The sequence below is a fragment of the Thermobia domestica genome, chromosome 2 (assembly GCF_964235325.1).
Source record: "Thermobia domestica chromosome 2, izTheDome1.hap1.1, whole genome shotgun sequence".
Lineage (NCBI taxonomy): Eukaryota > Metazoa > Arthropoda > Insecta > Zygentoma > Lepismatidae > Thermobia > Thermobia domestica.
Window position 1 is genome coordinate 49,944,680 of NC_137455.1, and position 17,389 is coordinate 49,962,068.

The 17,389-nt window shown below is 35.9% G+C and overlaps 1 protein-coding gene across 1 annotated transcript in view; it reads left to right on the forward strand.

Annotated features, from left to right (window-relative positions):
• Hel25E (ATP-dependent RNA helicase 25E) overlaps nucleotides 1–17,389 on the forward strand; it is a 50,093-nt gene that overhangs the window by 2,129 nt on the left and 30,575 nt on the right. The window contains exons 2-3 of the mRNA XM_081741171.1: nucleotides 10,701–10,918; nucleotides 11,829–12,049. Coding sequence (XP_081597297.1) covers nucleotides 10,714–10,918; nucleotides 11,829–12,049 — 426 coding nt within the window. The 5' untranslated portion in view covers nucleotides 10,701–10,713. The remainder of the gene's footprint in view (nucleotides 1–10,700; nucleotides 10,919–11,828; nucleotides 12,050–17,389) is intronic.

Consider the following 17,389-nt stretch of genomic DNA (forward strand, 5'->3'; position numbering starts at 1 on the left):
GGAAATATTCCAGTTTTGAAAATTTGTATGCAGACATTGACTCAGTTGTAAGGGGACACCCTTATTTGTTGCCAGGTCATGTGAGTTTGTACTTTGCAATGGGCAATATCGCGGCCGTGAGTTTTCTAATGGCTTCCTAGTTTCGTGCACGTTCTCATTCTGGGTTAAGTTCCGTAGGTGGCCTCCAAAACTGATAGAATTACTCGAAATTAAAGCATGAGAATTGAAGAAGGCAATAACGATTATTTATACGGTGGCAAATTACGGAGAAAAATTAACTTTAGTCTTGAAATATATGAGGGCACGTAATGAGGACATATTAGGTAAACACAATAGAGCACCACTTCATAATATCACTGTTCAAAACAGCTAGTTTAAAAAAAAAAAAAAGTTAAAGTATAAGTGTTCGTAAAATCTTGATGAACACACATTTGTGAGTTATCACGTTTCACACTATATTATTCGTATTATATTCAGACCTAATTTTCCGTCATTACTCAGATTTAATACAGAAGCAACTTATCAGTTTATGAATGTTTCTTTTGTAATTTTTTCAGGGTGGATTGATTTAAATCAGTCTGATTTAAATCACTTGATTTTTTAAATAAAAATCGTTGGTTTAAATCGAATTCCGAAATAATTAAAGTGAAAATGAGTAAAATCCCGTTTCTGTTCTGTTATTTCGATTATGGAAATTAATAATCATAATACAATGAGACTCAAATGTACAGTATAGTATGAAAACAAGTGTCATGCAGAGGATGATTGGGGAAAATTCCGTTTTGAACAGGTAACGGAGCAATCCTACTTTCTTTTCGTAACATTGTGTTTGGGTTTTAAAATCGTTTATTCCAACGGGGAAATCACCATCGACATTTAAGACTAAAATTGTTTTTCAGGTGTGTCTGTTTCCGGATAATAGGGCGTATTTGGAGGGGTCCTATCCCCTCCATTTTTTTTTTTTTAATTTTATAACGAGGCGAAATTTATGTATTTCATGCCGCAAGCTAGTTCTGAGTTTTTATAAATAGGCCCCTGCCAAATATCTGTAACTTTTGTGAAAAAAAGTGTCATTTTGGTAAACGTTGCTGTACTTTTTCCGTAATGCTTAAGCTTTTAAATTATATCACCTAATTTTACATTTTGCATTCAGAAGACTGAAATTTTGCACACTCGTTCAATGCACCCGTTAACAATTTTCAGATCTCTGCGTGGAAACAGCGGGGCCTAGAGGGGCAAAAATGTTTAAAAAAAATATTTTTAACGAAAAGCTTTTTTCGTGATTTTCCCGCCTCAGATGGAGACATGAATGATACCGTTTGAAAGGCTATTCTGTATTCTGAAGAAAATGATGTACATACTATGCTCCTAGGATAAATAGGATGTCTCAGGAAAGTGTTAACCTGAGATCCTGTTTTATAAGGGAATCGGGTATTTGGGGAATATTATTTTTCGCATGCTTACTTTTGCTTCTACAAGATGAAATTTTGCACATTTACTCAGTGCACCCTTAGTATTTTTCAGATTTGTTTCAGATCTCTCCCTTAAAACAGAGGAAGGGGTCCGCAGAGGTAAAAATTTAAAAAGAGAGATTTTAACAGAGAATTCCTTTTTTCGTGATTTACCCGCCCCAGATATATGATGGAGACATTTGAGGGGTACCGTTTGAAAATTTGTTTTATTCTGAAGAAAATAATGTACAAATCATGATCCTAGGATAAATAGGGATGTCTGAGGAAATTTTTATATTACATCTGGGGCATTGTGGGAATATTCTTAGCTCATTGTTAAATAGTTTCCTCACCCTTACTACTCAAGATAGAAGCTTGAAATTTTGTATACACATGTAGTATACCCCTTAGTATTTCCCAGTTGATTTGAGATCTGTGCGTTGACGGGAATCCAGAGGGGATCAAAATTAAAAAAAAAAAAATGTTTAAGAAACGCAGATTACTTTCAAAACTTCCCGCTTCAGGGACATGATAGGGTAATGTGAATATTACCGTTACAAAAGCTGTTCTATTCTAAAGGGAGTGATGTATGTACCATGATCCTAGGATAAATAGGGATGATGCTGTAGCTGCTTGATTAAAAGTCTATAATTTACCTTTAAAAAGAGCCATAATTTAAAAGGGGTTAAGAAACATTGTTTGGGATTGATGTAGGTACGATTGGGGATAATTCAAAATTCAAACCCAATACTTTCACTTAAATTGCATAATTAGCATTTAATACTAATTCCTAATGATTTTTATTCAGTTCACGACTTGTATTATACGAGGAAAATGATTTAAATAAAAATCAGCAAAAATTATTTTTTTTAACATGATTTTTTTCCACCCTGGATTTTTTGTAGTTTGTTATTATGTAGTTGCAATCAAAAGAAAATTCTAAGTATTGTTTCGTTTTAATAATGTTTACTATTGATAAAATACATCGAAATGCCGTACTTTTTTTTTTTTTTGGGGGGGTGTCATACAAATCCTACTAGAGGCATTTATTGAAATCAGAAATATCTTTTGTATCTATTTATGTATAAATGGTCAGAGCCAAAGTGGACTCAAATAATTTGTATCTTGATTCACCTTTCTTACTCATATACAAATTAAGTCGTCGTATTTCTTTAACTTGGACTAATAAAAGTCGTGGTGAACTAACTTGAACTAAATTATTTCTTCTGTACTCTGCAGTATTTTGAAATATTCTATATGTAATTCTGTATAATGGTTTCACTTGTGCAACTGATTATCTTTTTTGCTTCTGAATTGACTCTTGGCAGTTATATTAAGTATGTAAAAATTAGTACAACGTATTTTTATCAGGAGTCCTTTGTGAGAGTCAGCAGACTATCGCATTTGTGACCAATTAGTCCCGGTTCCGAGTTCAAACGGAGGATAATTTCTCTCGGATGTAAGCCGAGAAGCGGTTTGGATTCCTGGGCTTATGTGACCCCCTCTAGCATAACCCGGTTGTTGCATAAGAACACCAAGGCGAAACAATCTTATTTCTGTCCATATGTAATAAAAATACAGAAAGCAAATTATTTAAACCAAGAAAGCCGGGTTTAAAACAAAAAACAGAATTTTTGTTTTTTTCAATAAAAAACATATTTTTTGCCAACTTAGTTCAAACCCACCGTCTTAGTAACTAACCTAGATAGTGTGAGAGCATATAAGTACTGCCAAGTTATCACACGTAATGCGTGTGTTTTTATGCCGTATGAAGTTTTTCACTATCGTTTATGCGTATACTCACCATCGCTGACGTGCCTGCTCCATACAGACGTGCTTCCGCACGGGTTTCCCAGTTGCGTTCCTGTACTGACTGTTAGAAATTGTTCATGATTTCTTAGTGGTCATCCAGCATGAATTGGTTTGTGTTATGACATATTGCCACTGCTTTCGACAGTTCTGAATGTGACAGAGTATGCAACATTGAACATTTGAAAGGTGCTACTTTTTCGCAGTATTACAATATGGATGCATATCTAGTTAGTGAAGAATAAACAGTGCAGAAATCAACAAATACTTGCGAAATAAAGTTAAAACTGAAGTAGGGAAACGAAACAGGAATGATTGAATAGGGTATATTAACAATAAGTAAATAGTAAAATTAACGTTTAAAACCGTTTTATGATGCTCCTATGACGGGGGAACCTTTAGCAGAACCTTAGCCCTTATTCTGATACCAGTTCCTTCATAATGGTTCACTTTCGTTAATAATTTCATATTTGGAAAGTTGATCAGTATTGTGATATTGTCGTAAATGACAGTTTCATATAAAATTGTGGTTTCGAGGTAAAAGTCGCGAAAATGGGTTACAAGAGATTTCTAATATTTTTCAGTAGTTATATTTGTATTATGAAATGTATCTGGGTGTGTGTCGGTAGAGTGAGCGAGCTTGATTCCACTTGTTATTCACCTATCTTGGTTCCACTTGTTATTTACCTACCTTGGTTCCACGTGTTCTGTGTGAAATTTTGATTTTCACTCAATTTGTCTGTCAAACGATTACAAACCAAGATCATGTTATTGCTTTAATATTCCACAATGCAAATAGCCCAATAAAATTAATTAAAAAAAGATAAGAAAAAAGCAAAACTAAAAAATTCTGATTAAAGTGAATTTTTGTTGAGACCTTAATGTTTTTAGCAGATCCTGATAAGTTCGGTATCTTAATTTGAGGCTTTTTTTTTTTTTTTTTTTTTTGTAAGGGGTGGGAATGAGTGAGAAGCTAGTTTTGTTAACATTTCGTAAATTTATATATATATATATATATATATATATATATATATATATATATATATATATATATAGATAGCCTATAATTTCTTTCTTTCAGAGAGTAGCATTGGTTTAGGTTTAATAAACAGACGTCCCGCTTTTTTCTCTTCTTTCGACCTCAGCTGTTTCACTATTTCTGAAATCTTTTTTTTTTTTTAGCCATAGTTCTTGTGCAGAAAACATCATCACGTGGCTTCAGGTGCTTTTAATTTTTACGAGCCTTCTAAACTGCCAAATTTTGTACAGTAGTGTTTGATTGCTGCATTTAAGAGCTTGAAAATCGCTTTCATAGATACCCAAACATTAACCTGCCTTAAATGTTTCATGAAAGACCAGTATTTCGGCTTTAAAGTAGAACAAACAGCAACTTTCTATCTTTTGAAGTAACAGTACAGCAGAATGTCTTCTACACCAATGCAAACATTAATTTTGACGTGCGACAGTGAAGAAAAGAATAATCTAAATCTTAGATGGCAAGAGATGAAAAATCTATTTCTCTGTACATGTAATCACGGTAAAACCTTGAAAATGTTAGAAAAACACCTGATAATCGATCCTCTCTTTTCCCGTTGATGATTTAACGTGGATTAGCTCTAACATCTTTGTCAAATAAGTGAAAGAGGTCGGATAGCTTCTAAGGTACCATGGGTGTGTACCACGGAGAGATGCAGCCGAAAAAATGCTTGGTGTATGATATGCGAGCTAATATGATTACCACAGAACACTGCACCTACCTGTAGTACTATGGACGACATATCTAAAATTATCTGAATCCACACCAAACGCACAGCTATCGTGCACGCCATCTACCACGAGTCAAGGAAATGTTTTAAGAATGGTACTGTTTATCGCTGATTTATTTTGGAATCAACGTAGAGGCTTCCTATTGAAACTAGTGAAACATAGGAAAGAAACTAGTTTTCACTTATTACAGCGCCATCTATTATAAATTGAAGAACGTGTTTCTAATAGAATGTGCTTTTCTCTGTAGAATCCAAATTTACAATATGAAATTGGAATCTCCATTTAAGGTTTCAAAGGTTTCTGCCGTGAGCGGGTTAATTTTATCACGTAAACTTTCCTTCCGAACTTTTTACTTCGAATATTTTGTCTGTCGGATGCTAATTTTTGCAGATACAATATTTTGCAGTCTCCAAATTAAACCTACAGTTTTCCTCGTTGGTAAATTTTCGAGATACTTGACGAAAAACTAGAACTCCTCTCCTCTTCTTTCTATAAAACAAATATCCACGGCTGAAATTCAGGGTATTTTTCAATATATGCTGAAGACATCAAAGTTGAAGTCTTCACAGAAATCCGACTTGGTCGGAATTTTTTCAGAGTCGGTCTAATAGTACTGGGCCACAACACCAACTATAGTTGAAAATACCTTACCAAGGATTACACTGGTTTGGATTTCTCATCTTCACTGTATTTTTTTTTTTTTTTTTTGAGGGGAAGGGAGAGAGTAATGTGCGTTATTTTTAGGTTTTCTTGAAGTCGCAGTACTCATGTCGTCATATTTAGTACAGCAGTAACGAAATAGTATTACTAAAGGCATAAAAAGTATGTTCTCTCTAATACGAGAAGCTAAGCAAGTTGTTTCCTATTTATTGAGATTATTCCATTGGAAATCGCACGATTTACCACAAATTGGTTGCATGGCTTTTTTTCCTGATTATTTGCAGTTCAATTGGGAAAACCCACGCCCAGTGTATGTCCAATACAAAGCCCTTTTGGCATTGGAACCGAACCACAAGAGGTTATTGTTTTAACGTTGAAACACCAAGGTCTCAAAAGAAAAAGCTTTCTTTGCTATGACAGTTAATTATTTTAAATTGTTCTTCAGAAAAAAAATCCATCCCACTAAAATCTGATGGCCACATCTAAAGCTTCAACACACGCCTTGTTCTACCAATAACAGTTTTATCAGTACCAGACGTGTAACTAGTGAAAAGTGATTTTGGAAATGTAACCAGGCTTCCTTCAAGAAAAGGTTTACAGAAGAAAAAGATGTTAAGGAGATGCAGTGGACACTATACAGTGCAGTGCCCTTCACAAGAATGACATGTAATCGCAGTTTAATTTATGTTTGCTTCGTGAGAGAGAATGTGGCAATCTTCGGAAAGGTTTCTCTCCCCTACTCGGAAGCGTGCCTAGAAAAAAATTCGTTCATTGCAGTGTAATGAAGTGGACATTCCGCAAATGTGGTCTGAAGCTAAAGAGTCGAAGGAACGGTCAAGGAAGTGAATGATGAAAAAAACTTCATTGCAAAGGTAGAAGGAATTGAAGAACTCTTAGAAAACCCTCATATACCATGTTGTCCATCACATACATACATGCCATGGCCTAGAATCGAACCAGTGAATCTTGGATTCTGAAGTGAGCAATTTATCATTAGACTCTCTACTTCTATTATCACAAGGGTAGGCACATCATCAGAATGTACACTTCATGGTTATCGCTAGTTGTCCACGAAATGAGATGAGAGTTTAGTTTTATCGCGAAAAGTATAGTGAAAATACAATATTATCTCGAAAAGGCGTATTTGTTTCTGTGGATGAATTCTCTCCTTTCTCGTCTCGTAGGCAATACTGTTTTGCACACAGTAGCATTACATACACGCAAGGTGATCTATAATTATGGTGTCTGGATACGCTGTTATGTGTGAAAATTTAACATTACTGTCGGGGCCGGTGGCAGGAGGCGATCGGAACTTTTGCGGCCACTTGTGAGGGAGTCCCACCACAGGTCACGAACATAAAAAGAGATTATTAACGATGCTATCTCTACCGAAGGTTGCCCGAATCAAACTAAAAGAATAATTAATAAAGGACCACGAAAGGTCTCAAGAATATCACTGACATTAAAAATGTAATGTCTTAGAGAGTTGGCTGACATTAAAAATGTAATGGAGCTAAGCAGTCTCTTGGCTCAACAGTTAATCATTAAGGTAAAGAGGAGGTCCGTCCTGTTCAAACAAGGTCCGACCAACAAGGCTGTCGGCAAGGTGGTTTGATAGAGAGAGGAACAGGATAATTTGAATGCCTACGTATGACAATAACATCATCAACTAATCACAAAGTTCAAGCACGAGTTTACGAGATTATAAGGGAGCCTTGATTCAAGAATGTCCCGCAGGTAATTGCCAGCACTTTAGGGCAGTGGCGGCTCCAAAGGGGGTCACTAGTTAACGTGAAGCCCACACAACAACGAGATTAATTAGCATACCAAAATAATAGACAACTAGGACTCGTGCAAAGAAATAAATATTTGTAGCGGGACGACAACTTATAATTAGGCACGTATTATACAACAATGAATTAAAATAAAGCTAATGCAATGTAAACAAGATTATTAACACAATTAATGGACCTCAAATACATAAACTTCACAAGACAAGGTCAGGCTTGGCTATACTTAAATAATTCAGCCTAGTAACAATTTAATCGATAAAACAATAAAGTGGAAGAGAAAGTTGCCGCTAACAACCTTAGTTGTAGAATCACTTTATAAAAACACAAACATTGAAATCAGATATTGGGTGCACAGAAGTAGACGTGATTCTGAGTCGAAGCGAGGAATCAAGATGCACAATTAAGATCACTAAAACAATTTAAATCACTCACCTCGCAATTGAACACCTACGAAGATGAAAGAGTTCCAAGTGGCCTCTGGAGATATCGTCGAGTCTTGTATAAGTCCAGTTGAGCTTAGCTTGGCAACAAGATGTTCGCTGCGACCAAGAATTCCCAGAAGGTGTCTGTATTGGTTCGAGCGGTAAAACCAACAAGATGCTTTCACTTCCTACGGAGAGTGAAGTCCTTTCTCCAATCGGAATTCTCACGGACGAATGCAGAGATGGTACGGTGGTCACAACACACAGGAGGGTGATGGGTCACCCAACTTCCCAATCCACAGAAGATGGAGTTCAGTCCTCAACAGGCGTGACTGGTGTAGTGGTTCACGTAGGATCAAGAGAACAAGAGAGATGTGATAATAATAGACTTCGATGAACGGCTTCTTCGGAGGTACTTTCTGAGATAGTGTGAGAGTAGGTGAGATCGTACTTTGAAAACTTTAGATAGGCGTTTTAAATGACTGGAACGCCAAGTTAGAAGTAGTATGAGTTTTATTGTATGTTGCTTTTGTACAGCACAGAAGAGTTGATAAGCAATAAGTTGTTATACAGCAGAGGTAACGTTAGATGACGTTAATTCCAGTGGCGTATGCGTGAAATTTGAGGGGTCAGAATATGACCGATGTTAGAAGAGAAATAAGGGCAGTTCAACGACGAGATCGAATTACGACTGCCTGCATGTAGTAGTAGTAAACTTACTAGAAACAAAGTTCAGCACAATAACAAAGTTCTTGCTGTATTGCACACACACGAAATAATTGTTGAGATGGTCCTTGGTAGGAGAACGGAGATGACGGAGTTCTCCACAACACAGTGTAGTAACACTAGTTCGTACCGTCTCGAATAGGCGCCGAGCTACGATCAAAGCAACAAGTAACAATGTTCTTAGAGTAAGAGCGAGAGCCCCATACAATAAGTATGCGTTGGAGCGAAGAGTAGCTGACTCGTCAAGCTCGCGCTAAGTCGACGGAGAGGTCCCTCAAAGGGACGTCGAACAGCAAGACGGCGACACAGTGAATTTTTCCCCCAGAGAACAGCTTGTAAAGCTATTTTGTATTCAGGGAGTTTTTTCACACGTTACGTACGTGGGAGTATAGTAGGGTGATATCTTTCCAAAAGGGCGGATGCTCGTGTGCAATGAAATTAGTCTTTACGTTTAGATTGGATACTGATAATCTAAATGACTATTTAGGGTGTTAACTAGAATAGTCACGCATGCGCGTTATTACAAACAGTATAAGGCTTTAGCGTCATATAGTACATAATATCCAAATTAAAAGTCAAAGGTTAATTTGATATTATAAAGGAAATCAGGCTTTATCAGGATTTTACAGGTTTCTTAATAGTCTCACAATAATACCAAAAATACAAGTGTTCCCAAAACTACGGTGTCAAAATAGACATATTTAGTATTTTTGAAGTGTCAACTTCGGCGCCAAAATGTTAGTTATACATCTACCATGTTTTTGAAAACATCTGGGCTTAAACAGAGAACAATGAGAGTATTCAGAAAATAACATCAGACTCTCAGATAAGACACAAGGGTTGGATATTCCCTTGCACGTGCAGCGAATCGAAGGTTATAGGTTACCAATTTAGATCTGTTTCTCAAGATGCAAAGAGGGGAGAAAAGATATGAGTTTCCTCTTACGAGACAACAGCTAACTTTAAGTATTCGTCTGGCTTAGTTATTCCACAGAAAGAACAAAAATATAAAGAAAGAAATTTAACATTGAATAATACCTGCAGTAATTAGATGAGACTAGAGCAATTAAACGGTTTTTAAATACTAATTATGAATTTGATAACAATAAGAAAAGCAAAAAATTAGATCGGCCCGAAGGCGCCACAGGTCGGACGCTACATTACGTATACTTTGGGTCATAGAGAGCTCTTTTTCCAAGAATTCTGAAAACCCTGCTCACCCCTCTAAACTTTCCGCTTCTAGTCTTCGCGACACGTGGTAGAGATTTATGATTCCTTGTGACTAAAAACCAATGTTGCCTCAATTCCTTTCCTCCTTTTCTTTTTCATAGTTGAAATATTTATTATTTATTTATTTATTTTTGTTAACTGAAAATAGGAAGGAAAGCTTTTTCCTTATTTTGCCGGACTTAACTACACAAGTGGATCAGAGGTACGGCAACACTGAGAGCAGGAGCTCATATGCTCGCGTGGACTAACCGAGGGTTGTGGGGGTGAAAAGAAGCAGTGGTTGAGGAAAGAGCCCTTTAAAGCTGTCCCGATGTATATTATTATTATTTGAAACTTGTTTTATTCACAGCTACCATTAGTTTGAAGATACGAAGCGTTATCTCGCACAGAACGAAATTTCTGCTTTGTATTTTATTTATTTATTTATTTATTTATTTATTTATTTATTATTATTATTATTATTATTATTATTATTATTATTATTATTATTATTATATACTCTACATGAAAAGTGGTACATTAATAGCTGGGATTGATACATACATTTTTAGAGTGAATTTGTTGAAAATGAAAAATCCACTTGCCAGTGGCGAGTACTTTCTTACGTTTGGCGAGTAGTGTGTGTAAACACTGTGCAGAATGGTGTGGCTAGTAGATTTTTTGGCTGACTAGTACTTGCAAGATTTTTCAAGCCCTGTATTTTTTTTTTTTTAAAGTGATTTTTGTGGATAGTATCATGTAAGTAAAAAGAACTTTAAACTAAAAGCAAGATTGTTATGTAGTAAATTAGTAGTACAAGGATAGGAATGTGCTGAAAGTAAAATACATGCTTTCCCTTTCAGACACGAGAATAAAATGGCAGATAACGACGATCTTCTTGACTATGAAGATGAGGATCAGCCAGAACAAACAGTAGTAGATGGCTCTAGTGATGCTACTACAAAGAAAGAAGTAAAGGGAACCTATGTTTCCATTCATAGCTCTGGATTCCGTGATTTTCTTCTGAAACCAGAAATACTACGTGCTATTGTAGATTGTGGTTTCGAGCATCCATCAGAAGGTAAGAATTGTGACAAACGCAACGTTTTTATAGTTTTTGTGGTCTTATGATGAGGGTTATTACCGTTCATGCTATTACTCTCTCCTGTCTTGGTTATGATTGTGGGAGAACGACTGTAGACATTGTCCGTTTGAATAAGCTTTTAATTTATAATGGATATCTTAAAATGGTTGTTAACTTTTTCATAGGTAAGTCGCTGAGTATCTGATCAAGGTTTCTTCAAGCACAGTGATGCTTTTAACTAACACGAATATGGTGACTGAGAAAGGTATTCCCCCACTGAGTGTTTGAAGAATTACGAGGATATTTTTCGTTCTGTATGCATAGTCTTCGTGATCGTATTGTCCCTCTGTCGACATGTTTGTATTTTTTTAAATTATTATTTTGGATTGCATTCTTTAGACTGCAGCTAAAAGTATTATTTGTTTTTTTTTAATACCCTTCTTAATTCTCAGCATAGTATGTTTCAAGTGTATGCTCAGTTTGTGTATTTAGCTTGACTCTTTGAAATATAATTTTTGTTGATATCAAGAATTTTCAGAACGGCACAGTTCAGTGATTCATATGATGCAGTACATGATTTTCAGTATTTAATGAACAGGATACGATTCACAAACGATTACGTTTTCCATTTTTTTTTAAAAATATTTGATATGTTAGGAGGATAGGTTAGTGATTAGATAGGATAGGATGTGGGTAGGTTAGTAATTTGATGGATATCCCTGAACTGTACGATAAATACCTTGAATTTGTTTGTTCAGTCATGTCATCCGAAATTGCGTTCCAAGATAGGGTGGTGAAAAAAAAAAAATTACTGTTAATATGTGTAAGAATGTTTTTTTTTACTCTATACTAAATAGATCACGTTCTTGACATAGGAGGCGACGTAATCTTTTTTCTTGCATTTCAGTTCAACACGAATGTATACCACAAGCTGTCTTGGGAATGGATATTTTATGTCAGGCGAAATCAGGAATGGGGAAAACAGCGGTCTTTGTTTTGGCAACTCTTCAGCAGCTTGAACCGACAGAGAATCAAGTATACGTGTTAGTTATGTGTCACACGAGAGAACTTGCATTCCAGATCAGCAAAGAATATGAAAGATTTTCTAAATATATGCCACAAATTAAGGTAAGTAGTCCTTGGTGGTTGAAATTTATGTTCAGTTAGAATTGGAGCTATTTCTGCTTTAAAGTCTCAGTCAATATTCATGCCTTTTGGTAGAATACTTGTTAAAATCTGCCTCTCGCCATTCCCCAAAAAGCCTTATTTTATGGTAGAAATGCGCTTGACTATAACAGATTGAAAATCTTGGTAGTTTTGTTCGTGGTACAGTTGCTAACAGAAGTGTATAACTACAACATAAAATGTATGTCAGAATTTAACAATAATTGACAAAATCCTTTCTAACCATATTCCGTGACACACGCGATCGTGTCATTCCTCCCGAGCTTAGATTTATTTTCTTTATTGTCTGCATAACGTAAGTTGGCCCATCGAACTCAGTAGTTTGGACCGATTTGTTGGATGGAGGGACACAAGTGCGTTCGAGAAAAGTCTGTCCTACGGCCAGATTACAGGTCCGAGGCCAAAGGCAGAGATTCATGGAAGGCCGCCACTGAGTTTATCACCATAGACGAGAAAGCAATATGTTGGAGAAGCGAAGATTCAAGTATCCAAAGCCGCCTGGCTAAGCGAAGTCGTCACTTGCAGTAAGGAATCTGAGATACAGCCTAGTGTGCGCGTCCATAAGAGGACATACCGAGTGCCGTTCAGCTGCCTCTCCTTCCATAACTCGGGCCGAGATTTCAGCTCTAGCAACCAAAAGATAAGGACATCAAGGAAGACACCAGTGTTATACAAAGTACTGTGCTCGAGTTTCCTATTCTAAAGTCAGTCCTTTCATTCTTCACCCTTTTTTACTTTCCCCCATACATATTGTAATTGCTGGTTTTATTTATGCATACCTGGTCGTAAGTTAGTCAAGGTAAAGTCCTGGGCAGTTTTGTCAACCAAATCCCCCGACACCCGTGTGAATTGCGATTTGAGACTAACTGCTGTTTTGACAGCCTTATAAGCGTGCGATATTGTATTTTTTTTTCTGATTCTGTTGGAAGCAAATGAGCCCAACATTTACACATTATCTTTGAAAAATAATGTCTCTCTCTTAGGTTAGGGAATGAAATCAGGAAATGAACATTTTTGTCGGGAAATATTCAAAACTTCCCTCTGATATTTCCGGTCTTCGGAAGTATTCAAAATACAATTCCACCAACAGAAAGACTACTTACTTGCAGTTCAAATGATGTATAAGTTATATTTTTACTTTAATTAGGACTTGAGTTATATGGGTGTAAGTCTACCACTGCGCCACGAGAAAAATCTTATAAAGGGTGAAAGTCACAAATATAATTTTCTGCCAAATCAATATTGATTGAGATGTGAAATTTTGCATGGGCACTTATTTTATAATAAAAACAAAGATTTTTTTTTTTTTTTTTTTTTAAATCCACATTCGTACGTTTGCTTGTAAGAAACACCCTGTTTGCCACGCATAATTCAACCTTAAACATGGATTTTAGATCCTCGCCTCGGTTTATATTCATGTAAACATGTTCAGATGTTTAAAGAGAGAAACTTGATTTATAGAACTGGATTCACACTTGAAAAGATAGTACAGATCGTAATTTTAAAGGTTAAGTAGATGCCGAGGTCATCTGATATAGGTTCGGATTTTGATCGCAGGTGCTGGTTAATTTTTCTCTTTTCATAACATTTGTCAAGGTGCAGCTTGAAAAAAGAGTGGAAAGTAAAATAAAATGAATATTAAATTAGAATCTTCTGTCTCTTTGGAGACCATGGTTGAAATTACCAAATCTCATTAGGTACAGCGGCCTTTCTCATCCTTACATATAGCTCGTTTACATATTTCTTTGTATTTCATTTTATCTTTGACATAATATTGGCACTTGTAAGTGAACTTGGCTCTAAAGGTGATTGTGAGCTCAGTGATGATTTCTATTGGAGTGAATATTTTCAGTGATCATGTCGTTTACAGAGCTGAGAGCACATTATCACCATATAAAAAAATACGTAGTAAAATGTAGTTTCACTTTTTTTTTCTTCTTTCTTGCTAGTCTTAATTCTCACATGCGTTTATGATCATGAAGGTGTCTATCTTGGAACTTGGTAACAATGAAGCAGTGTTATTCGTATGCTGCTAATGTTAAATTTACATATATCCTGTGTATTTTGGGCACCAAAACATTTGACAGTACACGTGATTATCTTACATTTTTTTGTAAACTCTTATAAAGACGACATTTACTGTTGTTTTGGAAGGTCAACAGGGTTTGAAAAAACCCAACCCACCTGGGCCCATGTGGGTTTTTCGGGTTTTATTGGGTTTTTTCGGGTTTAATTGGGTTTTATCGAAATATTTCAATCTCTTTGGGGTAAAAATGTTAAAATATGATTTACATTTCATGAGTATCATTGTCACAACTTGCAACAACTTTCTATTCACTGCTGTTTTGAAAAAATTGCCGCCATTTTGAAATTTTATATTGGATCGCCAAAAAAATCTATACATCGAATTTAGAATGTGTTGTGCTTCTACTCTCAAAATATCAACTTAAAAAGTCCGAAAATTGCACCTTGTAGCATGGATAACCGCTATTTTGAAAAATGGACGCCATTTTGAAATTTTATGCCGCCAAAATATATACAGCTAATTTAGTCTCTCGTGCTTCTACTTTGAAAATTTCAACTTGAAAGACCTAAAATTGCGCTTTGTAGCGTGGATATCAGCAGCGGCGCAAATTTGTCTTCAACATTGGGGGGACGGGTAAGATATATGCATGCGATGTACAAAATATTTATGAAGACGAAAAACAATGCTGAGGAGGATTACCAATGTCGGTCCCGGCGTCCTCTACATGGGACATAAAATATGACGACATTATTATTGCTTTATAACTTTAAAATCCGACCGGCAACATTGAAAACTATTCACAAGGGATGATCCAAATATGATCATTCCCTGTAAACAATTCTCAATGTTGCCAGTCTGATTTTAGAGTTGTAAAGCAATAATAATGTCGTCATATTTTATGTCCCCTGTGTGGGACTCCGGGACAACATGGGTAGGGGAGCAGAGCTGTCTTCAACATTGGGAGGCGGTCAAATTTGAGGCTTATTCTGGGAGGTATCAATTTCATCTCACTTTCCTTTGTGACAGTTGGACACAAATCATCACATTTCTTCCTAAAAGACACATATCCAATCGGATTATTGAGGGGGACATTCCAAGATTGTAGGGGATATGTCCCCATCATCCCCCCGGGATTTTCGCCAGTGGATATCTGCTACTTTTTTAAAAAAAGCGCGCCATTTTGTAATTTTACGTTGGTATGCTGCCAAAATCTAAACAGAAAATTTAGTGTCTCTGGTTTGTATCCTGAAAATTTAAAAGTCCGAAAGTTGAACATTGTGTGGTAAAGGCAGACAAACTAACAAATGTAGATCGAGTCATCCTAGGAGCCTCAGTGACGTTCGCCAAATATGAATACCAAATAGAAATATTAATTTAAAACAAAGTCATAATTCATCAAAATGTCTTAAATATTTTTCAACGTAAAATAAATGGTCTTTCGATGCTTTGTGCATTCAATTACGGGAATCACCCGAGCACTTGTTGCAAGACCGTTCTTTTCCGAAAATTAATTTAAAATAATTAACAAAGTTAGGCCTAAAATTCATATTTTATAAAGTAAATGTTTCAAAATGTCTAAAATGAAATGAAATATCCTCCAGCGTAAAATAAATAAATTTATTGTTGAAGTATTCACTTTCGATGCTTTGTGGGTTCAATTGCGGGCATTTCCCGAACACTTCCTTCACGATGGGTTTTCCCTGAAAATGCAGCTTGCTTTAATGTACATCAAAACTTCCATTAATACTGAAGTTTGAATGCAGCACTTGAAATAGTAAGCATTACGTAGTCTTTGGAGCTCCGAGCATTAAGCTTCTTAATTCTGACAAGAATTTTTACGATATTGCTGGTGTTGATTCTACAGAATGCTTATTTGAAGGCTAGCAACAAATGACTGAACTTAACTGTTGTTGGAAAACCAAATTTTACTGTATACTTTTGTTACCATCCAAAGGTAAGAAATAATACTAATAGTTTTACTAATGTATTTACATATTTACTGTTAGTACCGGCACCTATGACCATAAACCCGTCAACGCATGAGGGATAACGTCCCTCGGCGGCGCCGAGTCAGAAAACACACTATTCACGGAGAGTATTTTCTAAAATATACAATCGCTTACTTTACTTCAAATAGGCTATAAGCATAATCCGCACATTAATTTGTTCCATAATTATCACAAGCTAAGGTGAGGTTATTTATTTATTTATTCAGTGCATTTAGAGCTTTATAAAGGTCTTATGTTGAATATTGTTGTCTATCTTAACATGAAAGCATATAATTCGCCCAAAGAAAGTTTAAAATCTGATAAAAATAACTTTCAATGTGATCACCTTAGTTGTACGAATAATACAATAACAAAAAAGTCAAATACCCAGGTGGGTTTTAAGATGGGTTTTTTCAGGTGGGTCCAACCCGAAAAAACCCGGTGGGTTTTTTCGGGCTGGGCCCACTTGGGCAAACCCTGAAGGTCAATGAACCTAAGTAAAAACTGATTCTCTCTTGTACTTTTAAGCTAATAGATAAAATTCAATGAAATTTTGCAGCATGCAAATATCGATAGGTGGACGTTATTTGACATTCCACAATACCACTTGATTAACAGCGTTGCCAGCCATCATATATATATACTAGCATCAATTACCCGCTTCGCTGGGTTAAATTAAGAAAAAATAGAAATAGATTTCGTTAGTCAGTCACTTTTTTACTATTACTAAAGCGCTCCTTGATATTGATCATTTTCGATGATTGTTATAGATCCACTCTCTTCCCCATGTTGCGGGCCACGGCATCGAAAGTATCATTGTTTATCTCAGCTACCCCGAAAAGTATGAATTCGATACTGATATTGTCATTTTGATTTATATATATATATATCCCCTCCTTTAAGTAACAACGTCAAAGTGTAGTGATATGAAAATCATCTCATGTTCGAACTTCATCTAGGTTGAAAATTTGATCGAGATCGGTCAAGTGGTTCAAGAGTGAAATCACAGTCAGTTAACGTTGAACCGTCAAAGTTAAATCATCCCAAGCCCGAACGTCATCTATGTTGAAAATTTGATCGAGATCGGTTGGGTAGTCCAAGAGTTAAGTTTTATTTATTTTTATATATGCCCCCTCCCCTTTATTTATTTTTATATATGCCCCCTCCCCTAAGTTCTATCGTCAAAGTGATATAAAAAAACGCTCCAGGTCCGAACTTCATCCATATTGAAAATTTGACTAAGATCGGTCCTGTGGTTAAAAGCGTGAT